This window comes from Aquila chrysaetos, chromosome Z (assembly GCF_900496995.4).
Source record: "Aquila chrysaetos chrysaetos chromosome Z, bAquChr1.4, whole genome shotgun sequence".
Classification (NCBI taxonomy): domain Eukaryota; kingdom Metazoa; phylum Chordata; class Aves; order Accipitriformes; family Accipitridae; genus Aquila; species Aquila chrysaetos.
Window position 1 is genome coordinate 60,188,158 of NC_044030.1, and position 27,594 is coordinate 60,215,751.

General features: G+C 40.1%; 2 protein-coding genes across 11 annotated transcripts in view; one reads left to right on the plus strand and one right to left on the minus strand.

Annotated features, from left to right (window-relative positions):
* Window positions 1–29: 29 nt before the first annotated feature.
* On the plus strand, window positions 30–4,763 carry NSA2 (NSA2 ribosome biogenesis factor). The gene is made up of 6 exons (XM_030003434.1): window positions 30–319; window positions 555–742; window positions 1,805–1,955; window positions 2,300–2,479; window positions 3,642–3,834; window positions 4,483–4,763. The coding sequence occupies exons 1-6, from the start codon at window positions 317–319 to the stop codon at window positions 4,548–4,550; spliced, it is 783 nt and encodes a 260-aa protein (XP_029859294.1). The 5' UTR covers window positions 30–316; the 3' UTR covers window positions 4,551–4,763.
* A 4,625-nt stretch (window positions 4,764–9,388) lies between these two features.
* Window positions 9,389–27,594, minus strand: part of FAM169A (family with sequence similarity 169 member A) — a 43,701-nt gene continuing 25,495 nt past the window's right edge. For 5 of the 10 annotated variants that reach the window (XM_030004133.2, XM_030004131.2, XM_030004132.2 and 2 more), the window contains 10 exons: window positions 26,784–26,869; window positions 25,234–25,405; window positions 22,728–22,907; window positions 21,122–21,250; window positions 20,792–20,907; window positions 18,434–18,488; window positions 17,942–18,080; window positions 15,656–15,809; window positions 14,593–14,799; window positions 9,389–13,235 (listed from right to left, as the gene is read on the minus strand). In XM_030004133.2, the coding sequence (XP_029859993.1) occupies window positions 12,696–13,235; window positions 14,593–14,799; window positions 15,656–15,809; window positions 17,942–18,080; window positions 18,434–18,488; window positions 20,792–20,907; window positions 21,122–21,250; window positions 22,728–22,907; window positions 25,234–25,405; window positions 26,784–26,869 (1,778 nt within the window). In that variant the 3' untranslated portion in view covers window positions 9,389–12,695. The remainder of the gene's footprint in view (window positions 13,236–14,592; window positions 14,800–15,655; window positions 15,810–17,941; window positions 18,081–18,433; window positions 18,489–20,791; window positions 20,908–21,121; window positions 21,251–22,727; window positions 22,908–25,233; window positions 25,406–26,783; window positions 26,870–27,594) is intronic. The other 5 variants (XM_030004140.2, XM_030004139.2, XM_030004136.2 and 2 more) reach the window with 5 other exon arrangements.

Genomic DNA, 27,594 nt, shown 5'->3' on the forward strand with positions numbered 1-27,594 from the left:
GCCGGCCCCATCACCTCACGGCCCCGGGTTCCGACCTCCCGACCCGCCCCGACAGACCCAGGAGGCAAAAAGCGCTGCTCCGGCCTCACCCCACTCCGTGTCCCCTTCCCGGCCCCGCCAAGTCGGGCGCGCAGCTCCTCGGGGGACGCGGACTGCCGCCTCCCCGCCAGCAGGAACCAAAGCGCCGCCGGGGGCGGGGGGGGGGAAGCGTTTCCAGCCGGGGCCCCTTCTCCGCCGGCCCGCCCTTTTCGCTGCGGAGGCGGCCGCAGGGCGGAGGGATCGGCGGAGCGAGGGGAGAGACCGCGGAGCCGCCGCCATGGTGGGAGACGGGGCGGCCGGGCGGGACGGCGGCGACGGGGCGGGGGAGGGGTGAAGGGGCGCAGCGGTGAAGCGGCGGAGCGGGCCCCGGCGGCCCGCGCGGAGGGTGCCGCCGTCGGGCCGCGGCCTGCTGCTCGGGCCCCCGCCGCGTGGCGCGGGTGAGGGCGCAGCGCCGGCGCCGGCCGCCCGGTCCTCGGCCGCCGGTACCCGCTGACGGCGCTGCCTTGTGCCCACAGCCGCAGAACGAGTACATCGAGCTGCACCGCAAGCGCTATGGGTACCGCCTGGACTACCACGAGAAGAGGAGGAAGAAGGAGGGCCGCGAGGCTCACGAGCGGTCGCGGAAGGCGAAGAAGATGATCGGGCTGAAGGCCAAGCTGTACCACAAGCAGCGGCACGCCGAGAAGATACAGATGAAGAAGACGTGAGTACCCGCCCAGTCATCCTGACGTTTGAAGGACGGGATGCGACGTCCGTGGCGTTGGAAAGGACTGCTTACCGCGGGGGTCGGTCACGCGTGTGCTTTTGGAGAGCGCTCAGGGCGTAGGGGAACGTGGGTTTTGCCACAGTGAAGACTCTTCTCGCTGGATGTTAACAATTCCGCTCCTAAAAGGATTCTTTAAGAGAAGAGCTGGTTAGCAACAGCAGTGACGATGTCACTGCGACAGAAATACGACTGCGTGTTCTTGGGGCTTTTACATCAACTGCTGTATTAGCATAGCAACAGGCAGCGGGCGCTTTTTTAACACCGTTAATAGAAAAAGTACAGTAACATACAGAGCGTTTGAGCAGAACGTGAGGCTTGTCTTCCAGGATAAATTAAAATATCGAGCATAGGTAAACAGAAACGTTTTTCTGAAAACTCTTTCTGTTGTTCAGAAATTGAAGTCAAAGCTGTTAACAATATTCTTTATGGCTAGTGAACTTAGTATCTGTCCACCATGTCGTTTTTGTTGTTTTCCAAGCATAGACAGTTCTTTTCCTCTGCTACTTGTAAAGGTATTGGGCTTGTTAACTTGTCTGTGAGCCTTCCGCCCTCCCCCACCCCCCCGAACGGCCTCAAAATTAACAGAACACGACCCCTTTTACACACACACGTTCCTCAGATTTGTAAGCATTGACGTTAAATCTTGGAAGAGTAGTAGCATGTTATTTTTTGTCAGAGAAGGCTACTCTCTCTCAAAGTGCTTGGCTGCTTGTGTTAAGTCATTCAGAAATTCATTAATAAGATTTATGTCTTGTGTTCCTGACTTGACAGGAATTGACAAGTTTTTATGCACCATGCAGTCTGTCAGTTGTTACATTAAGCAAAGTTACTAGTTTACTTTGAAAATTATTTAGGATTATTCCTTAAATATAAATATGTACTTGTTTACAAATATCTCTTAAAAGAAAATTTTGAGTAGGCACAAGCTAAGTTAAAGGATATATGTAAAAATGAGCTTTTCTTTTTTCTACTCTTAATACTGGTTTTCTTTCCTTGCAGCATTAAGATGCACGAAAAGAGAAATACAAAGAAAAAGAATGATGAAAAAACACCTAAAGGAGCTGTACCAGCATACCTGCTGGACAGAGAGGGCCAGTCCCGGGCTAAGGTTCTCTCTAACATGATCAAGCAGAAAAGAAAAGAAAAAGCTGTAAGTAACTGTATTAAAATTCAGATACTTACTGTTACTTGTGACAATGACCAGTTTGTGTTGCTGATGCTCAGGTGACTTACAGCCTACAAGCAAAGTCTACACACTGATATTGTACAAAATCTGAAACCTTGAGTAACTGAGCAATCTAGGACAAAGTAAGCATATGGAATATCTTGATTTTAATAACTTTAAATGCTAATTAAAACAAGTAGCTATGAGTTGTATAAAAAGTATGGCATACCACTACTCTTTTGGGAAATTTTATCTTATGCTTTTATTGTCCCCTTTCATTTAGCAATGTGGCATTTAAGACTATTGACTTTTTTTTTCCCCCCTTCCAGGGGAAATGGGAGGTTCCTGTGCCAAAGGTCCGTGCACAAGGAGAAACAGAAGTTTTAAAAGTAATTCGTACAGGAAAGAGAAAGAAGAAGGCCTGGAAAAGAATGGTTACCAAAGTTTGTTTTGTTGGAGATGGCTTTACTAGGAAGCCTCCTAAATACGAACGCTTCATTCGACCAATGGTAATGTTCTTGAGCCTTAAAGAACCTTTAAGTAATAATTCTTTTGACTTACTGCTTTCAGTTCCTGTGGCAAGGAAACTTTCTTCTGTGATAATGCACTTGATTACTACCAATGTAGAACATTCCTATTAGCTTCCTCGCAGAAATCTAAACATAGAATAGCCTGAGGGTGGAGAGATGCCCCTGCAGTCACAGTTTCCATTGAAATCTCTGGTCTTACTCCCATAACTCAGATGATGCCAGTAACTTAAAAGTTCTGAGCTGTCAAATTAGCACGGGAAGGTCTTCAGCAAAGGCACTTTGAATAGCTTTTAAAGTTGGAGGCTTCTTTTTCAAACTACTGTGATTCTGTCAGCTGCAGAAGCCAGCTCTGTTCTAGGACTCCAGAACTCCCTCCTTCTGGCTTGTTAAGTAAGCTTGAAGCATAGTCGTGACCATAAGCAAGGGAAATGCTGTGCCTCCAGCCTGACCTTTTCTTACACAGCTGCAGGAACAATGCTTGGGCTCTAACAGCGCACAGGAGGAACAATTAAACTCACTAAGACAGCACAGTTTTTCTATAAATACCTGTTCCTCACAGGAATCAACAGAATCACTAGGCAGGGTACCTGTTGGATCATACCTCATTACTATTTTGACAGTCATCTTACACAGAAGCCTTGGATAAATTTTTACTGACACAGAAGTTTATGGTACTTCATGGTAAAGTACTCTTTATGAAGCACAGGTTGCTAAATAGAAACTGCTATAAGAGATGGGTTTTTAATATTTTACAATATGTGAAAGGTTTTTCAGTTTTACAAGAATAAAGGAAAAATTTCTAGTCCTAAAAACCAGTAGCACTGTTAAATGCGTCGCCATAAATGCTTAATTTCTTCATGGAACAGAAGCCATCTGAGGTAGCACGTATTCCTCTTGTACTACTATTAAAAATTGGCATCCTGAAAATACACACGGAAAGCTTTATCTTGTCATTAATCAGGTTTTTAAACAAATCTGGCATTCTATAGTAGGCAGATAGCATTCTGTATTCTAGGTTGTTTCATTCCTCCTGGTCTCAAAACATAAAAAGCTGAGGACATAATGCTAAAAGTGTTAACCTAGATTAGTCGTGAGGGCTTAAAGCAAGTATTAACTTGTTCTAACACTCCTTATGCAACAGGGCTTACGTTTCAAGAAGGCACATGTGACACATCCTGAACTTAAAGCTACTTTTTGCCTACCTATCCTTGGTGTAAAAAAGAATCCTTCTTCTCCTTTGTATACAACGCTGGGTGTAATTACCAAGGGTACCGTCATTGAGGTGAACGTGAGTGAGCTTGGCCTTGTGACACAAGGGGGAAAAGTTATCTGGGGTAAGTAGTTAAACCAGCTATACTGCAGAACTACTTTAAAGAGTTTTAAATCTTTATTGCCTGATGTATTGTTGAGACCACTTCCTATAAATTGTCATAATTGATTCACTGTTAAATGTTAGGTTTGGGCTGTAGCAGAAGCTAGGCAGCTCTAAAATTGCAAGTTTTAAGTTTTAATCTTAGGCTTTCCATTCACACTTTCAAAATCAAATTAGGTGAAGCTCAGAACAAAGACTACTTGCTTGCCTATGTCTCACATTAAGCAGTACTACAAGTCTTTAGAGACCTAGCCATCTGAACTATGAACAATCATATTATGTTTTCAGTGGAAGTTCTGGGTGGAAGTATCTTCATAGGAACAGGCTGACTTTTAACAGAGATGTTGACTTAGACTATAGCAGAACCTATGAATTATTTTTAAATCTACCCAGAACTCCAAATGATCCATTTATAAAAACCAGCCTGAATAAAATATTTTGAGAACCTAAGTTTGCAGCTCAGCAGAAGGTAGGTTTAGCTTTCAAAATACATTTCAGTTTTGGAAGAATTTCCTCCACTTTTTAAGAGACTTGTGGATTGAACTTGTAAACATAGAAAATTCTAATGGTATGAACTATTTTAAGACATTTAATTCCATTTTCTCTTTAGGGAAATATGCACAAGTAACAAACAATCCAGAAAATGATGGCTGTATTAATGCAGTTCTACTTGTTTAAGTTGTGTTTGATACTAAGCGTTGGACGTGGGCTCCTGCAAAACCAGTGGCATTTCAACAAGTTTGCAAGATCTCTGGAACCTTCAGCCATTCAAGAACATTGATCCCACAAGCTGGTGAGGAACTTAAACATGCCAGAAATGACTGCTTGGGATTCTATATTTATTATGTTTGCTCAGCTGAACACTGTCCAAATAAAGTGATTCAATTTTAATGTTTTGCTAATGTGGTATGGATTTGACCACCACTTGGTGTTTCTACAGTAGCAGTTTCCTGACTTAGAGATACTCTATAAATACTTAATTCAGCTCACATTTCTAGTGATGGGGAATAGAACCGCTATCTTCCACGATAGGCTACTGGAATAGGTAAAGTACAGAGGAACATATTAACTTGTATTCTGCTTCTGGGAAAGCAGAAGAGCTGGAAGAATGCAGCTATAATCTTACTGCAGAATGATATCAGAAATTAAACACTGAGTTTGATACTTGCCCCTACAGAAGCATGGGCTTGAGAACACATTAGCAACATGGGGATGCAGCAGTGGGGCGCAAAGATAACTAGGAGGGCAGCTATTCTCCTCCCTCTCCCCCGCTGCCTACCTCATTTCTTTCTCCCCTTTGCATCCATGACTGCATTAGTGGAAAGAATAAGGGCTGAAGAGTATAGCACTGTAGATCCAGGCAAGAGGAGAACCGTTTCAGGAGTTTAAATTTATGAAGTTATAGGGGTTTTAAGATGGGAAATTTGAGAATGGCATGACAGCCCTGATACTACAACTACTTGTAGCTATTTTGGTGGCTTTAAGAAACACTCAAGAAAAACTAAAAGGTCACAAGCATCAACTGATCCAATATATATTTAGCTTGAATCATTGCAATACAAGAAACAAAAGCTGCTTCTAAACTGGAAGCTTTCAGCAATGCTGTATATAACTGCATCAGTAATCTTCCAGTCAAGAATTTGTGGTAGACAAACTTAGCACAATCTATCACTACAAATAAACATACTCACCATTTTATATTCCTAAACAGTACTTGGTTTCAAGCCAAAGAGCTTTTAACACAAATTGCAAGTCAAATCCTTATAAACTTTCTTCAGTTTATGAGAGCAGTCTTAACCCTCAACATTGTATGAAGGAAACTTTCCAACAAAACTAAGATATTTCAGAAGCCAGAATGTGAACAGGTTTGTGTTGGGGTGTATTGGCTTTGTGTGGCAAGGTGTTGGTAGCGGGGGGGGGGGGGGGGGGGTTACAGGGGCAGCTTCTGCAAGAAGCTGCTGGAAGCTTCCCCTGTGTTCGACAGAGCCAACAGACCCACTGCCAGCCAAGGCCGAGCCCATCAGCAATAGTGGTAACACCTCTGTGATAACATTTTTAAGAAGGAAAAAAAGTTGCCGGACAGACAGAAAACAGCAGCCAGAGAGAGAAGTGAGAACATGTAAGAGAAACAGCCCTGCAGACACACAGGTCAGTGAAGGAGGGGGAGGAGGTGCTCCAGGCGCCAGAGCAGAGATTCCCCTGCAGCCCGTGGGGAAGACCATGGTGAGGCAGGCTGTCCCCCTGCAGCCCATGGAGGTCTGTAGTGTAGCAGATATCCACCTGCAGCCCGTGGAGGACCCCACGCCAGAGCAGGCAGGTGCCTGAAGGAGGCTATGACCCTGTGGGAAGCCCACACTGGAGCAGGCTCCTGGCAGGACCTGCGGATCTGTGGAGAGAGGAGCCCACGCTGGAGCAGGTTTTCTGGCAGGACTTGTGACCACACGGGCGACTGACATTGCAGCAGTGTGCTCCTGAAGAACTGCACCCCGCAGAAGGGACCCAGGCTGGAGCAGTTCATGAAGAACTGCAGCCTGTGGGAAGGACCCACGTTGGAGAAGTTCATGGAGGACTGTCTCCTGTGGGAGGGAAGAGTGTGAGGAGTCCTGCCCCTGAGGAGGATGAAGCAGCAGAAATAACTGTGTGATAAACTGACCATAAACCCCATTCCCTGTCCGCCTGCACCACTGCGGGGGGTAAGTAGAGAATCTAGGAGTGAAGTTGTGCCCAGGAAGAAGGGAAGGGTGGAGGGAAGGTGTTTTGAGATTTGGTTTTATTTCTCATTACCCTACTCTGGTTGATTGGTAATAAATTAATTTTCCCCAGGCTGAGTCTGTTTTGCCCATGATGGTAATTGGTGAGTGATCTCTCCTGTCCTTATCTCAACCCACAGGCCCTTTGTTATATTTTTCTCTCCCCTGTCCAGCTGTGGAGGGGGGAGTGATAGAATGGCTTTGGTGGGCACCTGGCATTCAGCCAGGGTCAACCCACCACATGGGGCTTTTTGCATTAACAGAAGTTTAAGGCTAGAGGTAGTCATACATGGAATAAGCAGGTTAAATAGCAGATTATAGAGTCACAGAGTAGTTAAGGTTGGTGTGGAGCAATTGCTGGAGGTGACTTATCAATATGATACCCCACCCCCACACTGCCCCTGCAAGGGAAGATGAACCTCCAGGGTGGAATGCAGTAGACACGTAAAGAATCAGTTCCGTGGTAGTTCCCTGAACAACATAACCTGCAACTTCAGATGTTAGCAACACCAGGGGAACTTGGTGTGCTGACTCTGAAAAGTAACACAGAGGGTGGAGGAGGGTGGAGACGCCACAGCCAGGCTCTGTGATTGCAGGGATAGGGAACTGAACAATAAGAACAAGAACGGTTGGTCCCTGCATTGAATCCACTGAAACAAGGAGGTAAAATAACGGGGGTTCTGTCGACCTAGTGCCCTACTTCTGATTTATATCACATGTGCTCAGTTCTGGGGCACCAATGTGCAACACCATGTCCTTTGGGTGAACTTTGCTCATAATACCAAAACACATCTCCATCCCAAAAGCTACCCACCTCTAAGGTCCAACCACCCGCCCATGGAACATGCACTCTGAATTTTTTCTAGCATATACCTTTAAAAGCAAAGCAAGAGAACTTATACCAATCAAAGTAAAGGTATGTATGACTAGAGTCACTCAAGCTCCACCTAAAAGGAAAAAGTAGGATAAAAAGACCCAAAAGAGGAAGACCGTTAGGGAAGATACCATCACAGACAAGTCGGGAGGACAGCGCTGACCTCTGAGATCAGTCAACAGGCTGAACCTCTCTTCCCCACTGTAGGGATGCCTATTGGGTGACAGTCAAACACTGGGCTGTACCAAGTGCTTCCCCAAGAAACTCAGAATTCTTTAGAGCTCTTTTCTTTCATAATTTAATGCACTTGTAGTCAACTGTATTATCATTTGCACATGCTTTGCAGACTGTATTTATCACCAGCAATCCAAAAGAACCTGTACTGTTGCTTTAATATAAACTGCGCTGCTCATTAATCTAGTCATGATAGTTCATTAATACAACCAAACTCCCTAAGTCTGGTAATTCTCATGTGTTGAATGCAGCTAAGCTGAGAGTGCAGTGTGCTATAAGTGCATCTGTCATCATGACGCAACCAGACTTACAGCACTGAATTGGACATTACTCAGAAACTAAACCTAGCCGCCCCCAGCCCCTCTGACATCTGAGGATAAGCTGGAATGCAAGAAGTTTATTTTCTGCCAAATTCCTTTACCCTTTAATGCAACAGTTGGAAGGGACCTCTTGATATTGTGTAGTGCAGGCTGCTTGCTTAAAGCGGCCAACTACAGCAGGTGTCCAAGGGCCACATCCAGTCAGGTTTTGAGTATCTCCAAGGATGGAGACTCTACCACCTCTCTGAGCAACCTGATCCAATGTTTGACCACTCTTAGAGTTTAAAGTGGTTTACATTTAAATAGAATTTCCTATATTCCAGTTTCTGCCCACTGCCTCTTGTCCTGTCACTGGGCACCACTGAGAAGAATCTTGCTCCATCTTCTTTATACCCCCCCCCCCCCCCCCCCCCCCCCGGTAAGATCTTACACAAGGTAAGATCCTCCCAAGCTTTCTCTTCTCCAGGCTGAACAATTGCTGAACAAGAGCTCTCAGCCTCTTGTATGACAGATGCTCCAATCCCTTCATCATCTTCATGACCAGCTCATGTTCCAGATCTGGAAGTCTGGCCAGGAAGTCAAGCTAGCTGGTTTTGTACCAGCTTTCTAACTTGTCTTACACTATATGATAGAGGCAGTACTTTAACTATACCAAAGTCTTCCCCTCTTACAGGCTATTTTCTTAGTTTAACATATTGCCCTAGTCTAGATTTAACAACTTACTATGATTTTTACTTCTTTGTGGAAGGACAAGTGATTTGAAACTCAGAAAGGGTCACAAGCCAGTAAGTCATTGCTTGGAGAGAACTCATTTTGTCAAAACAGATAAGCCTCTGTTTACTTTCTTGTTGCTTTAACCTTTACTGCACATTAACACCAGAGTACTTTAATTTTCTACAGCTGTGTCAAGAACATTACTACATTTTGTGCTATAAATACATGACTTGTTGGCTGAATAATGCAATTGTTGCACTTAAGACATTTTAATGTACCACACTAGGGAGTGTGTTACAGCATTTCTAGTTAGCTTGTCTATAGCAAACTACGTTAATAACTGCTAAGTTTATAGCAACTATGTAAGATGATGTAAAGAGCAGAATGCATGCTGTAACATTCAGAACAGCCTATTCTACAGCTTTTTTCATAAAAGTCTGATGCCTGAGCTAATTAAGTACAGGAAATAGTTTTAATCAATAGGCAATTTTTCAATGAATAATCTTTGAGCTTTTAAAGCTCCTAGGTAGCAGACTAAAATGCTCATTCTAGTGAACTGAACCACTTTAAAACATGCCTCCTGTATAGCAGAAAGGACTCAAATACTAAAAACCAAGAAAAAAACCCCCACAAAATATAAGTTTAATTACTACTTCAGAAACAATCCAAAAGAGCCAAGACAGTACTAAAAAAAAGGAAAAACTAACACTGTAACAAGACTTAAGTATAGTACTCCAGAATAGCAATGCATCTTTCATCAGATTTATAAACAGGGTATCACTAGTTTAGAAAACATCCAACACCTATATTTATTTTCACAAATGTGAAGTGTATGCTATTGGAAATAAAATGTTAGAATGGTCACTTGAAAGCAGAGAAGCTGAACTTACGCCTATTTGTTGCTATGTTTAACTTGGTAGCATTGATGACATTGTAAATGATCAGTTTGGTTACTGACACCTACAACTGCAGTGTTATAAAAGCAGCAACAAACCAAGGTTAGACATTTCAAATGAGTTAAACGCACTTCTGAAATAAGACATGTATACATTTTTATGTAAGGGGCTATGAAACATGAGAACAACAAACAAGAATTCTGCATGAAATGAAAATAGACCAAAAGAGAATGTGGGAGAAACAAAGCAAATCCTGTTAAAAATTAATAAGCAGTACAAGAAAGACACTTGAACAAATGTTGGATTCAAATACAAAACCATTTACCATTGAAGTGCAAGGCTGAAGCCACAAGTTAATGTTCTTTAAGCTCTATTCCTAGACTAAATAAAGCTCAAAATAATACTGCTTGCTTCCACTGCACACATGTAGTAGTTCCACAGCATGTTGTAATAGCATTTGGTACAAACTTGTATAAAGTTGATGTTTTATTCATTGGTTGCTGGTGCAGTAAGATCTTAAAAATTCTTTAAGAGTTTGATGGTAATAAGACAGACAGTTAACAGACCAAAAAAAAATTTGTCCAAGCCTAAAAACTGCTGGTTTTCCTAAGGTAAAACACTGCAGTCAATACAGTTGTCAGATATGTTCCCTTGCATTAACGTAACAGAAGGTATAGACTATTAAAACTACTGTTCCAATGGCATAATCACTACAGCAATGAAAACTATTATTTAAAGTCAGTATTTTGATTTTGCTATTCCATATTTACTGCAAGATGATTGATGCCAAAGAAGTTGTTACAGAAATAAACTGCGCCCTTTAGTTCAAAGTACTGCTGCAATCACAATTAGAGCAATGTCCAGTTTTCAAGACTGTACTGGTTATCAGAATTGCTAATTGCACCCCAACTGCTCACATTCTGTACATTAACAGTCTGGCCATCAGCACTATCTCAGGTACCCCAGATTTACAGAGGTCTCTACTCAAGAGTATACTTAAAGATGCAAATTTAAGTTCAGTATTTAAAACTGACTCACTGAAATAAGATCAGAAATCTGATTGTTCTCAGTAGAAACCAAGACTGACCTAATCTAATAATCCTGTTGTAATATTTATGTATTCGATATGCAAATGTCTTAAAGATACTAATCGAAATCAGTTCCAACTTAGCCATGAAAAGTAAAAGCCAGGTGAGTGGCATTACCTTCTCACAAACACTGTTTTCTGACCTCACAGGGAATATGAGCAATAAACATATTTATCAAAAATCCACCTGGAAGTAATTGAAATAACTGGTACTCACTTTTCATAAGCAAAAGAATCCTTAACTTTTTGAAAGTGGATCCATTTGTATCAACTGAAGTATTCAGCAGATTAATCTTTAGTAAAGCTTGCTCTAAAAATGGAGTCACAATATACTGTATACAACCATGCTTTAAGCCACCAGCCCTCACAAATCCCAAATTCTTAGCAATGTAATAGATGTGTTTTCTAGCCACTCTTTTTTTAACACAATAAATCTTACCACTAAAAGAGAAGCCATACAGAAGATAACAGAAGTTTTGTTTCATGTGCTTTATAGAAAATGCTTGATTAGTTTTAGAAATGTTTAAGGTTCACTTGAATATGTTTACAAACAATCAAAGATCTTGAACATTTATCAGACAGGTACTCCTTATGAACCCCATGAATGTACATTGATAGGAAGTTACAGCTACGTGCAACAGTTCAAGAAACCCAGATTTAACTCAGTAATCCCATGCACCCTGAATCTAAAGTTTATGTAACACACTTTTCTTAAAAACTTTTCTTTTTTTTTCTCTATAAACTGCTCAACAGATTAAAAAGGAACATGGTACTTTGTCAGCTGAAGGAAGTAGTATGAATGTAACGTATACAGTTAAAAGACCTTATAAATACAGTTAAATTGTGTAAGCATAAAATCCAAAACCACATTCTCACATTAGCTTCATAGAGAGATAAAAGCTAAGACAGCATTGCAACTATTCAAGTGAACCTTGTACTCAGAAGTCCTGAACAGCAATTTCTAGATACCTCTATTTTTGAGACATTGTGGGAGACTAGTTCACTCATTTTAGAAAAGGCATATAGCAGGACAAATAGTGGCATGATTTCCTGTTCCTAGAACCACTGTTTTTTCTTATTCCTGAGTTTTTAACCCATTGCAAGAAGAGCTTCATTTATTGAAATAAACACATAGCTAACGAAGGAGTAACCTACTGTATGTGTGACAAATTATGTATATGTACTGGAATCTATACTCCATACACTCTGGAAAAATTTATGCTTCCAGAGATGCTCACTTTGGAAGCTACAAGTAGTTTACTGTGTAGGCATCTCAATCTTCATCTAAAGAACTTTATTATCAGAGTGCGCTATGGCAGGTACTACACTGACCATGTTTCTACTGACTCAGCTGTTTCAAGTTATTCTCATGAGAAACAGATGCTGCTTACATTGTTTTGATCTAATGAGTTATACCTTCTTGTGTATTTGAGACCTAGTAATACAGTCTTGCATTCTTTTAATCTCATCTGAGAAAAATCTATGGGGAGGGAACAAGAAGCAAGGAAAGATTTTTCTTATTCTGCTTCTCTCCAGAGTAGAGAACACAAAGTTATCAAAAAAAAAAGTTAGACTGATGCCTGGCCTCATGGAAGTCTATGGGAATTTAAGAGACCTTGACAGGGCCAGGATTTCACGCTGCATTTTAATTCCATGACTGCCACCTCAAATATGCAAACTGTTCCCTTTGCTAGCACAACTGTATTTATTCAGCATGTATCCTTTATAAAAGGAGGAGACTGGCTGTTTACTTTTGTACTCTGATGAAGCTCAATGTCTAGTTAAAAATTTAAGAAAAACTTGAGGAAAGGTGATGAATCCCAAGACAAAATCCAACCCAGAATTTTAAACACATGTCCCCTGTCCCACATGGTTTAGTTACACCCTAGTGTTTTACAAAATAATAACTTTCTTATAAATACAGGAATTAACAATCAATATTTAATTTTTAAGCTGGCTTTCCTTTTTTCTTGGGTGGACCTTTGTAGCCTTTGGCCTTTCTTCGCAAGTTTCTCCGATCTACAATGGGTACCTCAATTTCTGCTTCCTCAGAGCTGCTGTCAGCTCGTTCCGCTGCTGTTTGCATGTACTGCTCCATCTGCTCAGCAGACTCTTCTGAGTGCTCTTCCAACTGGTTCTTCTGTCCTTCTTGTCCAGAAGGCTGCTGAAAAGAAACACCCTCAAGTTCAACCACTATCAAAGAGCTCTGACCCAAAGCAACAGAGGCCTCCTGTGAGTTGTGCCCTGCTTCCTCATTTTGACCTTCCAATGAGGAAGCTGTTTTGGGCAATATGTTTTCAGAAACAGATTGTTCTGCTGCTTCAGTTACCATAGAGTTGGTCAGGCCATTGTCAGAGGGCTCGTCCTTCGAGACCGAAGCAGCTGCATTTTCAGTGATGGTCTTTTCAGATTCCTGCTCTTCTTCAGTGCCCTCCTCCACTGATGTACTTTCTTCAGTCAGCACTTCTGAATCATTTGCATTTAAAACCTGCAGGGGGAGGGGAAGGGTGCCAAAACAACCAAAAGGACAATAAATAGAAGATCCAAGAGGCTGAACAAGTACTGCCCCTAGCTAGCAACCTCTGAGGGTATTTTGGCATTCAGCGGTTTTTAATACAACATGTACAACCAACAAGCCAGTCCTTTCCTCCTTTTTGCACGAGACTATTTTGTGAACTGCATTTGATATCCAGAGTTGCGCTCCTATTTTCAAATACAAATTATTCAGAGGATTATTCATGTACAGTAAAAACATTCTCACATTAATCCCAGGGAAAATAAGTAACTTTTTATTTTAGACATACACAGTTATCATTCTGATAGCATATAACAATCTGCTTTTGCACTATAAACAAGAACCAGTAAAATCTGTGTTCTAAAAGGGTATTTTACCCTTGCTTGTACACTTCAAGACAGAATTACTAGATGTGTTTGTTTTGGCTGGGATAATTTTCTTCATAGTAGCTAGTGTGGGGCTAGGTTTTGGATTTGTTCTGGGAACAGTGTTGATAACACAGGGATGTTTTAATTATTGCTGAGCAGCACTTACACAGAGTCAATGCCTTTTCTGCTTCTCACACCACCGCACCAGCAAGCAGGCTGGGGGGGCACAAGAAGTTGGGACGGGACACAGCCAGGACTGCTGACCCCAACCGACCAAAGGGATATTCCATACCATATGATGTCATGCTCAGCATATACAGCTGGGGGAAGAAGAAAGGGGGGACATTTGGAGTGACAGCATTTGTCTTCCCAAGTAACCATTAGGCATGATGGAGCCCTGCTTTTCTGGAGGTGGCTGAACACCTGCCTGCCAACGGGAAGTGGTGAATGAATTCCCTGTTTTGCTTTCCTTGCGTGCACAGCTTTTGCTTTACCTACTAAAGTGTCTTTATCTAGATGCATGAGTTTTCTCACTTTTACTCTCCACGTTCTCTCCCCCATCCCACTGAGGGGGAGTGAGCGAGTGGCTGTGTGGTGTTTAGCTTCCTACTGGGGTTATTAAACCATGACACTAGACAAAATAAGGATGTGGCTTTTCACTCATATCCAACTAATATTTTAGTGAGAAAGAGCTGTTTCATTACTGCCAAGGCAAACTGGAGCAATGTATCGTTATTTCTGGTATCACATGCATATATGCCCCACTTCTGCATATTAGAACAGAAACACTAGTATATTCTGTTTATGGATTTACATCATCTGATGTAATAATTGCTTCTCCCATGAATTTCATATGACAGTAGGGGCTAGTTTCTTCTACCTGTTACTTAACAAAAGAAAAACCAGCAAGATATGTACACCCTGAAGGAAAAATGACTTCACTTTTTTTTCAATTCTCTCACCTTCTCTGATACAGTGTGTTCTGAAGGTTTTGCCAGAGACTCAAGGATTAACGGAACAAACAGCGTTAAGGGTTCTTCTCCTTGACTTTCAGACTGCAATTTTGATTCACCACTTGGAACTTCATTTGCTGGTTCCTCTTCAGCCATACGTGAGGTCTTACCAGTTTCTTCTGTTACCTCACCATTAAGAGGTTCTGATGGAGATTCCTAAAAATCACATTGCTAAGTCAAGACTATGCTCAGCCATTGCTCCTCAACACTAGTGGGTGTATCTGTGATCTAAATTTGCAGCTTAATGTGAGAAGCAGATAGCTCAGGTACCTAGAAATGTGTACTAAGGCAGCAGAGTTTAGTGCAGAGGAGTTAACTTGACCAGCATATTAGCTTGGTGTTGTCACCTGCACTAAATTTCTGACCATAGCTTACACTGTTAGGAGCCAAGACAAGCAGTTTTTACACATCTCACAAGCATACATGCTGCAGTCATTCCTCAAACCCAACATAGTGTAAGATCCACTTTCTCACCAATCAGTAAGAACATAAAACTCTGGAGGCATCACTAGGCACAAAGGGTACTCACAGATTTAAATTCAAGCTGTTAATCTGTAGATAAAAGTTGGATTTAAACATCAAAGCAGGCAAGCTTGAAGTGGAGAAGTAAAAAAAGCCAACAGTAGTCATTGAAGCATACCAGCTACTGGCTTCTTCAAATAAAGTTGTTTTTTTTTTAAATTAGAGATACTGAGTCAGATCTTGACCTTACTCCAGTTCACAGAATATTTGAGTAGGAGAAATCAATTAAGAAAATTAGGTTGGTAGACAAGCTAGAAATTCACCTTACTGAAGATCCTATGAACTCTATTGTTCAAAATAAGTATAATGGAATATTCCCTGACACTAATTCCATACTAGCCTTAGCTTCTCAGATATACTTCTCAATGAAGCATCAGTACAAAAATCAAAGAGTTGATAGTCACATGGATCAAGGCAGCAAGGACCATATTTAACAGAAACTGTAGCTGTATTCCAAACTTATCTGCTATTGCTGTCACATCCAGCTCACCTCCTTCTCACTCGTTTTCTCAGGCAGCGATACATGTAGCTCTTCTGATAGAGACTGGCCCTCAACTTCAGTAATCACTTCCTCATCCTCAGTGTCCTCCTCAGATAATTCCAAGTCTTCAGAGCTTTCAGGTGTGTGGGCAGGAAGTTCCAGCCTGCAGCAGGTATTAAGACATGTCCTTTAATCTTTTAGATTAATACATAATTTTGGTGATCTCAGCAGGGAACTTCTTCATGATCAATTATAAAGTACTGCATCACATGCTTGCCATAGGAAATAAGAATCCAGAAGACTAAATACGTCTAAAAATGGCTAACTCGTCTTCGTTTTATAATTGCCAAAACAATTTTTCCTAGTTGATTTTTTTCCTAATAACATCTATCTCACTTCCATTTTATGGGAATAGAAGTCAAATTTGTTTGTTATTTTAAATTTAGAAAGCAGTAGTCATTCTACATTTGGAAGCCAGAAAGGAAACAACTTCTCTCACTCCCACTGTAGAAACAGTTTAAAGTTATGGAGTTATAAAAGCAAATATGTTTGTATAATTGTTGAATATACCTATATTAAAGACCATGACTGGAAAAGAATTCAAGGCAATAAACACATGGCTGAAGAAGATTCAATCAGCTAGAGATTAAATTAGCAAACAGCTGAAGATGAAGCTCTGATGCATCTGATGGATAGCAAAACTATCTCAAACATTCAGTTCTTACTTTTGAGATAATAAAAGTTAGATGAACTGGAAGTATTACATACAAGCAAAGAAAAAAGTACATGCAATAGATATGCAAGAGGCTGCTTCACAATCTCATAGTAAAGGCAGTATTGGAGGGTTTTATCCCAGGTGCCAGTCTTGAGATGAAGGCACTCCACAGGAGAAAGTCCCTCCCAGAAGACCCTGCTGCATTTGCTAATGTGCATGGAAGGAGAGAACCAAGTTGATATCCTGCCCTGTTGCCATCAGGATCCCCCTTAGCTCTCCTCACAAACACCATGTTACACATCTTGTTCAAAGGAGCAGTGGCATCTTGTTGACTTCATTTTGCTAGGCCCAAAATACTGACATTCAATAACAGGCTAGTCCTCTCACATACCAACTAGCCAATTAGTAGTAGCAATAGGGCAAAGAATTTCTCAACCTGTGACACTATCAAACCATGCCATTTGCCCTGTATGAATCAGCTTAAGACAGCACAATGACAGTGCAGGACAGCAGTGCTGTATCTCTGTAGTTCCACAGAGCAACTTAAACACAAAAATTAGTCTGTATCTAGCTGAAGACCTCAGCTTCACATAAAAAAAAAACAAAACCAAAACAAAAACCCAAACAACTAATTTTGTTTAAAGAAACCTAGTGGAACAAGTTTGAGGGATTTCCTAGAAAATAATCAGGTTATCTTCAGTTCTTCAGAAGAGGTTTTTGAGGTTGCAGTGGGGGTTTTTTTGAAGAGAATGAGAGAGACAGACAAGGGGAGTAAGTGTGTGTCTATGAGCATACATATACTCACACAGAGGAAGGAGGAGGAAGAAGCTATTCATTTATTTATTTATTTTAAATAACCACAGTTCTGCTTTCTGGATGGAAGCCAGTGCAAATTACTACTTCAGGCCCTGTCTTGTATGACTTACAGCACACAAGTGGTACAATTCTTCACAGGCCCATTTGACAATTATTACGCAGGATAGCATCCTTTAAACCAGAGATGACTATTTTTTTTCCAGGATGTAAGTTTAGATATGATGGTTTTAAGTTAGAATTAGTCTAAACAAAGGGCTTTACTTTGAAGCTGGGTGGCTCCCTATAACTCTTTTGTTATTAAGTGACAAGCAGTAACCAGCTCCCAAACTATAAACAGTCAAGACTTTATTTTACTGCAATATGCCACCATAAAAAGAGGTCAGGAAGGGACACCTCTCTAAAGATCACACATAGCATTGTGGATACATGTCCAGTTATATTATCACAAGAAACTATGCTGTATGAATACAGATGTTTTCACCTTCATGCAGACTTAGTTATAACAGAAGACCCTCAGCCCTCACTGTTCTGTTACTGTTACTCCCAGTATCTACCAAGCTTTCAGAGATGCTACACTTTGGTGCAATCACTCCTCAGGTGATGTCTCTATTTTCTCAAATCAGGCTTTACTTTTAGTAATTTTAAAATCAAGCATGTAGAAAGAAAAAAGAAGTAGCAGCACAAGTAGCACTGTGAGACACTCTTATAGTTTGTGACTGTCCAAGCAACAAAACAAGAAATCAGTAAAATATGGGCTCCTCTACCTGCTTTCTGATCCATGAAGAGTGTTTTCCTCAACTCCTTGGGAAGTTTCAGGTTCAGGTTCCCGGCTACGTCTTCCTGTCTTGGGACGTTTTAGATGACTGCTTAGTACTCGAAGGGCAAGAGGAGCTGTGTTAAGGCCTTAGGAAAAAAAAAAAGCAAAAAGACCAAAATAGATGCAAGTGAACAAATGCAGTCTAAGATCTCCATGTAATTTTTCCCCCTAATATTTCATTAAAGAAACTGAGTGCAAGTAAAACAGCATTCATTGTGGTACTTTTTCTGAATACACATGCATAACATGTTTACCAAGACTCCTAACAATTTTATCCAAAGTCATCTAAAAGATTTATGAGTTGAACCTCAGCACCTTAGAGGAAGGCATATTTTTATACACTTTGCAGATGAATACACTAAGATTGAAAGCGGTAAAAGAGCCTGCAAACATATTAATCTACAGTAGTCACAATACTGATAATCAACGTTATTTTTACCTTCAGATGTGCTTGGATGGACATCCATTGATTCATTACCTTTTTGAGAGTCAGCCTGTGAAGCAAAAGCAAAGCCAATGTTATTTCAAAAACTTCTGAATTGACTGAAATACCTTCATCTCCCTATCTGTGGTTGCATCTTTCTAAAGCACTATTTCATAGTACTGATCCTTCAGAAGAGCAGCTACAAGCATTCTTAATTTAAGATACTTACATATATGTGTCTTATCTCTCAAAAGATTTTTTTAAACTATTTTTATTACAAGGATGAATATTTATATCTGCATTTTACTGCTGGCCTCAACATAGAAGACAAGACTTGAAAGTAACCTGTGTTTATGAACAACCCTACCAAGATTTCTTCCTAACCATTCCCTTTATAACAGGTGTCCACATAATTAAATGCTAGAAGTCTTTTTTTGTTTCCCCTTTCTGTATAAACCCAAGGGACTGCACTACAGTAGCTGACAAAATTTAACAGGAAAGTTTTATTTTTTTATTTGTATTCTATTTTGTAGTCTTATTTTTATCGTGGCATGCAACAGAATATGGTAGCCCATGTAAAAGATCAGACGAAAACCAGAACTTGGTGATTCAGCAGTAATACAGGTTACATGCACCGTCAGCACAAGAGGCTGCTTACAGAGTTCCCTCTCCCTAGAGCTCTTTTGCCTCTTGCTCTTCCCCACCATCCCAGTATTTCCATTTTTTTCTGCAAGTTAGCTGAGGACTCAGTGGTCAAGCACGTGATAATCTGAAGTGGGTACAAGCTGTACACATTATAATAAAGTTATGCACATTGCTTGCTCTTAGCTGCTGGAAGTAATCTAGAACTGGCAATAACCAGCATCCAGGTGTTCTGCCACCTTTCAAGCCTCACTTCCAGTACCACCCAAGAAGACCAGCAAAAAGTGGCGGTATCTACATTCTGCTGCTTGAAATAGTTTCAAATGACTTTTAAATAGATGAGAACTTGTAGACTAATGACAAATTATTCTAGCATCAAAACACACAAAATAAGGAGCACTAAGTTGAAAGGTGAAAATGAAAGTTGGGGAAAGTTTCTTCCTGGTTTGGGGGAAGGTGGGACATTTTTGTTTGGTGGTCAGTTTTCAAAGCTTTGCAGAACTGCTTATAGATAGTGCTAGTGCCAAGGAGAGAGCTGCCAGCAATTCTACCAAGCTATGAGGAGCTGGAGCACTTTGGTATCTACCATCTTCCTCTTCTGGAAAAAGGCAAGAGACAAGGCATGAGTTCTTAACTCACAGCAACAAAAATTCTAAGAACTACTATCCCTCTGCTATCTTCTCCAAGTATATCCATATAACTCTGCAACCAAAACATTCATTCTTTAGATCATTTTACTGACATGACCATTATTGGAATCTGAATCTAGAACTCAGTCATGTTGCTGAAGACACTGTTACAAATGAAAGACAACTAAGAGTTGCTGCTTCTGGTCACTTAGAGACTAAACACATCATTGCTTTGCTGTCAGTTTTGCTTTGGGAAACGCTAATTTTCTCAACTGGGAAAAGGGAGATTTGACTTACATTACAAATCTAAAGTTTGGATATTAATAGCTGAGAGTATCGATTCAGCCATTATTTCCCGTTTTTAATCAAAAGTATTGACTTCTATGAGAGCATGGTCATGTCAACACTACAGACAGTCCTGAAAGCACACAAATCCATGCTCACTGTATTTGGAGCTCAGTTACTCTCAAGCACATTCTGTGTGGCCTCAAAACACAAATGAGATAAAAGAACAGGTTCATAATATTCAAAAACCCAATAATGACCACATATCCATATGTAGCTGAAATCTGGTTGATATTTCAAACATGTACAAAGAAAGCTGCAGTCCTTTTATATGGACAATGTATAAATCTGACAAATGCAAACTAAACACTTTCCACTGTATTGAACTGTAATGTGAATATGTACTTCTGTAAACACTTTTCCTCATTCTCTCCACTCCTATGATGACTCTACTGTTCAACAGTCTTTCTAGACAGTTTAATCTCAGAGCCAGTTGAAATAATCTCCCTTCTCTAAACTGCTAGCAAACAGCTCAAATTATAGACCCTGACAGCTGTGGCACAGACCCTCGACATTCATAGGGACACCCCAACACTCTGCAAAAAAAAAAAGTTATTTTTAACCCCAGCTTAGTCATCGGTGTTACATCAGTGGGAAGCATAACATCCACTCAAAAAGTAACAAAAAGCATTTGTCTCATATATAGTGCAGACCTGAGCCAATTCAATTATAATGAGGTGGACAAAAAGCATTTCTCATAATTTGGTTTTTAGTAGCAAAGCAATAAAAAAAAAAAGGTAACAGTCAGTGTACCTACACTTAGCTGTGTTTCTAGCTTGGTCTTCTGTCCACTTGCTTCAGATACTGCTGCAGACTGCTGAAAACGATCCTCTGCTTGGGTACTCTTATTTTCTTTCTGTGAGGCCTCTGTTGTTGGGATTTAAAAGAGTAAACAGGGAAATGGAAAATTATAGTGCCTTTCTGTAACAATTAACCATTCCAAATATCATCTCACAGATCTCAGAACAAATAAAAATCCTTCTGCTAGTTTCCATGGGCAGTGTTCACAGAAGTCACTGTTGTACTTGCAGAGCGTTTATTCAACTTCGTAAAAGTGACAGAAAACAACAAAACAAAGCATCCATACCTGCAATTTTGAGCTTTTCCTTTTGCCATTTAGAAATAACAGAAGTTCTCTGGAACCAACATCCTGCTCCCTCCACTTCCCACAACAGGTTATGATCCTCAGGGTACTTCTCAAGATATTGCTTACAAGCTGAACAAACATAAGAAAAACCACTGTATTTTTTATATATATATACACACACACACTTGGCTGTACCTCAGTTTTTAAAGTTTATCTGAAATCAAATTAAATTTGCAATCTTCCAGCATACACAAAAACCACCACAGAAAAAACTGTTAAACAAAATGTTCGAGTCTGAAATAAACATAATATTGTTTTACCCTACTCATCCTTCTAAATAAATCCTTTCTTCACATTGAAAGACTTTCTGTAATTATCTTAAACCACAAAGAAAGATGCATGGGATGTTGCTCTTCTCTAAGCACCCACTTGAGAGTTTTACAACTTCACTGGTCACTGTCCCTGCCAATCACAAGACCCAACCTAGGATGGAAGGGCTTTTAGGCAGAGGATATAGTCAAGTGATTTTTGTCACCCCATGTTATTATAGATACTCGTGAAAAGCACTCTTTTGGAATGCAAACATGTTACCATTGCATGGTTTATTATCCACTCACTGTTCACTTCTGGAATATTTTCTTCTCTGCTATCCCTCCACCTTTTTTCTCCCAATACACATAATAAACATCCATGTGGAGAGGCATGCTTTGACATTATTCTGTAGTAGCTACTAGGAAAACTACCGTTTTTCACCTGATTCACTATTGATGCATAATCTCAGTGGACAAGATTCCTGCTGTATCATTCTTTGGAATGGACTGGATGTACCAATGGATTTGGAATGTACCATTCATGGAAATGGATTAGACATTAAATTCTGCTCAAGACAGTTTCCTGGTTGAAGCCTAACAAACCAGGTCTGGTAAGATCCAACAACAGACAGTGGTACTTGGAAAAGCAGAATATTGCCAGTGGCTAAGAAGGCCAGATGAAAATGTTCATAAAAGGATGTCCGGCAGATGGCCTAAGAGTAGGACAAGAAACAGAGCAAAGGAAATGTGCTTCTTGTCTGAACACAGTCCCAAGCAACATAATTTCCAGAATGCGTGTCATTACCTATACGACATAACCCTCTTGGGTTGCTAATGGAAGACCCCTAAGTGTTTTGCTTGTACATTAGAACTGTGCCTTCTTATACCCAAGTTAAAACATAGCCTAGTATGACCATTTGACCAGAAGTTCTGAGAAAGCATTAATTAAATTACTTTGCGAGGCTTAGGTATGAGCAAGAAAAAGGTGCTACAAAAGATATACATTAGATCACACAGAGAAACACCTCAGCCCATTGTGCAGGCTTGGGTGAGACACAGTGGGAAGCTCCACAGTAGCAGAAAGCCAACAGAGGTCCAGTAATCTAATTTCATGTAGAGGATTAAAAGTCTAATCAGAAACTACTTCATCTTAAACAGATCACAATTTTTAGCCTTTACTGAAGAGCAGAACATTAATACGGAAACTGAGGATGCAGCCAGAAACATGGAGCTTGAACGACAGCACTCATTTGAAGATGTAAAGAAAGCAAAAAGAAGATCAGAAAAGAGCTTGCCTGTGTACATGAAGGATGACAGCGGGTATCGTAGGCCAAGAGAGTCCGCAGAAAAGGAATGCACAAAGTCTTCCAACATGATTAGCCCAGAGTCTCTCCCACGATGTTTCTTTCTTACAAACATTGTGTCTAGCACTGGCAGCTGGTAACTCTGACCATGGTAAGAGTTACAAACACTTCCTGGAATAATAGGAGAAAAAATATCCATCAGTACTTCAGCACTGACATGATGCAGCATGGATTTTAGCATATTCAAACAAAGACTTTTATAATTTATGATATTATACCAAACTATATAATTGTAAGTTATATAAAATTATATTAAAAATTATAAAAATAATTTAGAACATTCATTAAAAATAAACAATTACTACCAGCCATTTATTGGCTCTTTGGGCAAGCTTCATAACATTGCCAAGATTTATCAATAGATTAATATGTTAGAAAAAGTCTGTAGTACCAGAAAAGAATAGCAGAGATAGATAGGAAAGGCTCACTTTGAAATCTCACTATACAATTCCATCGGAAAACTATACGAAAAATGAAGCTGAAAGAGCGAGGAGGAAAAAGGACACAATAAAATTCTTGAGTTGCACTTTTAGGTACATTATATCACTCCTCAGGACAAATACGAAGACTGTAATTCAGCTCTTGTTTAAAGACTGAAACAATAATTCCAATTTTTTTAAATGAAACCACAAGAAATCCTAGGACACTTTACATTGTAATTCTCCCATAAACACCACATTATCCATAATTAAACAAAGATGAAACAGACTGTCACAACACATAGGTACTTCAGTATCAGAGGATTCAAAGGGTAGATATGGACTCAGTGGTGAAAAGGGGATGCCATATAATGGCATTAAGCTAGCCCATCAATTATCCAATCCATTTTCACACCCTCATTTTGGAGTCAGTGTGAACTATGCCAAAATCTTGCCCTTTTCTCTAACAAGACCAAGGAGAAGCATACAGTTGTCTATACAACATAGTCTTTGCAACCTTGTACTTCTGAGACCAATGAACATACTTATCTTCATTTGTCAAGCAAGGAAAACATGGGCAGAGAGGTTACATTACTTGAGTACCCTTCGGGATACCAGTCAAGCTCCTCTATTCTTTCCTAACCGTCTGTTTCCAGAGCTGCCTTTCTTCACGTAGACTACTCATTTGGAGAATACAGCACACAATCAAACATGGGTGAAGTATTGATAATGCCTAGAAAGATTAGCCTTCAGTGTTTGCTAACTCAGGACAAGTAAATGAGAAGGCATCATGAGAAGTGAGTAGGAACATAGCAAAACCTCACTGCCGCATGAAGAAGTGTCCCCATATTCTAGACTAAAAACAGAATCACTACTCCAATTTCCAGCTTTAAAAGGCCACAACAAAAACCACTGCAATACTACTTTGTGACCACCATGCTATAGCAATTATTACATTAAAAATAATACTGAGATTTATACAGGTTACGCAATGCATAATTTCTTAAAAAAAAAACAACCAACAACACACAGAAAAAGATAACAAAGACAATCAGAACAAATTAGCTGGTTGCTTTCCTATCTTGATTGCCAGACCAGAATAGGTCAGTGACCCAGACAGTTTACTATTTTAATAGTTTGCAAAGGCATATATATATATATATATATATATATATATATGTATGTATGTTAGATGGGGCAATTCTCCAGCAAGCCTCCAGTACCATCATTAATCCTAAATTAGTTAACCCCCTCTAGAGATGAAACAAATGCCAGACTGTTTCCCCTCAATCCAAATATTGATATTCTACAAAGTCCTATCAATGTGCAAAACAGCCTACCCAAACACTAAATTTTATTCAGCAAAATAAAGAAAACCAGAATAAATTCCTAAATAAATGAAGGGAGATAAAGTTTTAGAAAAACAGAAAAACAACAGGAAGTCTGTAATATTAATAACAAACCTGCCAGCTTAATTGTAATCTGAGGGAACGCATGTGTGGAAGAAAAGGGAATCTCTTTTTGTTATCACCAGGTGTAGCTGAATCTTATGCCTGTGAGCAAAGTTTCTATACTGTTATGCTATAAAATGTTTAAGTGATAATGACATCTGATTCTACAATCATTTCAGATAAACAGGATCTCTGCATTCTGGAACTAGGTCAAAAAAACAAAAGAAAACCAAAACAAAAACCAAAAAACCAAGCACAGCCCAGTCCAACCATAAACAATTGTTCCACAGAAAAAAAGGAAAAAAATTTTTTGGTATACCTCATTTCTACAGTTTTAAATACATTTTGCGGAATATGAAAAAATCTAAGAACTTTTAGATTGCTAAAGCACATAAGCATTTAAAAGCTAGAAGTTTTAACAGCAATCTGACCTCTTGTGATTTCAGGAAAACACCAACTCACTAGGCCTACAAGGTTTGTAAAGTCTACTAAATACAATATTCTTGAAATAAGCTCCCTATCTCCCCTCCTGATCCCCTCAAATCCCACAATACTCAGATGTTTTACCTGTAGGTTTAACAGAATAGAACCCAATAGCCTCTCCTTTTTTCCACATAATCTTAGCATAGTCATTGCTACCATGACAGAGAAATGGGATCTCATTTCTTTCCATTTCTTGCTTCCGATAGATAATTCGATTCAGAACATAGAGAACAATCCTCTCTCCAACAGACTTCACCTAAGGAGACAGAGAAGAATATTTTAGAAGAGTGGTCAGATTAGTTGATACACATCAGGGACCTTATTTTTCAAAGTTGCCAGTTAACACAGCTGCAGACAGAGTCAAGAGAAGCTGTAAGCGCTAAGGCAGGATGAAGCTCTGGGGTTTGTTTGAGGGCAAGGAGATGCTCAGAAGCCATAGCAACAGGTTAAGTATAAAGCACTACCATAGACAGAGGATATTTCACAACTTCAATGTCACTCCTAATCCGATAGGTAGAAGCTGAGAGAAGTGCTGGGAGTGGGGCAGTGAGGGGAATTTTTTGATTTTAACTCTAAACTATTTTTGGATTTAAGAAACATTCACAAAACACCATAGGAGTACACCAGCCTCAGACTTCCCAGGCTCGCAGGTAACGGAGACCTACAGAGGAGAAATGAGGAGCCTCACAGGGTAGCAGGACTTGGCACACTCAATCACTGCTGATAGAGTGGCAGACAACAGGACATGATGCAGTGGAAGAACTAGTTACCAGTTTTTGTGGCATGAAACAAGGAACTCAATACCCTTTTTTCCGTCCAGCAGGGCTCCTTTTACATATGAAATTTAAATTCACCACTACCCTACCCACTGTGAAGTACGAATGCCCAGAGCCTCAGCTACTCTACCTGTAAAAGATTCAGCTTTCCTGATTTAATCACCATACTATCATTAAGAAGCACATGGAAAACAAGGCTAGACACCAGGTTCTCTAGAGTAAATTAAAAAAAAATACAAAAATCAAAGACAAGTGCCCAGATTCCATGAGCAGATACAAATTGCACCCCTGGAAAAATACAGATTTCCAGTTTTGGAAAAAAACCCAAAACTCCATGCTACATAGGTGTCACTAATGGTAACAAAGATCAATCATGCATAACAAAGCAGATACCAGGCAACTTACTTTCCCAAACCGATGTACTGCCACTGCAAGCCACTAGCTCCAACTCACCTCTACCAAACAGGTTCCTGACAATATTTTTAGCTTACTAGTCTCCTGATAAGACCAACAAGTACTGCTATGGTACAACGCACCACTCTACTAAGATGTTTCAATATAACCAGACATATGATGTTCTAAAGAATAAAGTCTTAACATCGTTAACATCTAAATAGCTTACATATGAAGCTACTGTACGAGAGTCACTCTTGCATAGACACTATCTTGACAAAGAAGTTCCCTTCCACCTAATACGTATTCTTCTATTCTCATTGACCTTGCTTTTGACATGAAACAGCCAACTGATTTCTGAATGAAATGAAAACATGTAACATCTCACACACTAGCTATTTGCCATTACTTTCCATTATCTTGAAGGATAAGAATAATTGCTAGGCGAATGTTGGAGTAATTTACCTGATGAAGCCCCTGTCTAGCCGTGACAGATGTTCTCACAATGTCATCAATTGACCACCACTGGTCAGCAAGATACAGGGCTACAGCTTGAAAGAAACAAGGGGAAATAAAAAGTTAGTGATTCTTACCATTCCAAACCAAACATATTCATTAAAGCTGCTAAATAGTTAGGAATAACACTGTAGTAACCAAGTTAAGCATCTTCTAGTTGGCAATGTATTAATGCAGCTCTTCCTACACTAGCACAACAAATGTGGTGCTATACACCCTCCCATACGTGATGCTCCCCAGTCCAAAACTTGTCTGAAGCTGAGGACAATAAAACCAAACACAGATTTTGTGCAGTATGACACACAGAAACTGTTTTTCAGACATAAGCACTATCCTTCATCACTGTGCTCTAGCACCTCCTTCCACTAAAAACTGGGCCTGCCAAGAAGAGTCTCATTCATACATGTATTTTAGTTTTGGGTTGCTAATGGATATTGATATTGAAACTGGGCAAGTTTTAGGGAGTCAGATGAATGTAAAAAGGCTGATGGCCATATGATTAGCAATCAAGAAGAGTTTGATCTATGGGCATTTGTGGCAAACTTGGCAATCATATACATGGCATTAAACAGAAAGAGAAGGAAACATGGAGGACTGGAAGGGAAGGAAGAAAGGGAGAAAAAAAAACCCCAAACCAGTGAGATGTCACCTTAGCCAGACCTATGTTAGGACCTAAAGCTAAAGACGAATTTAAACTTGATGCTGATCAATCACCACTAATAAAAAGCATCTAAATTCATGGGCAAATTAATGGATTCTG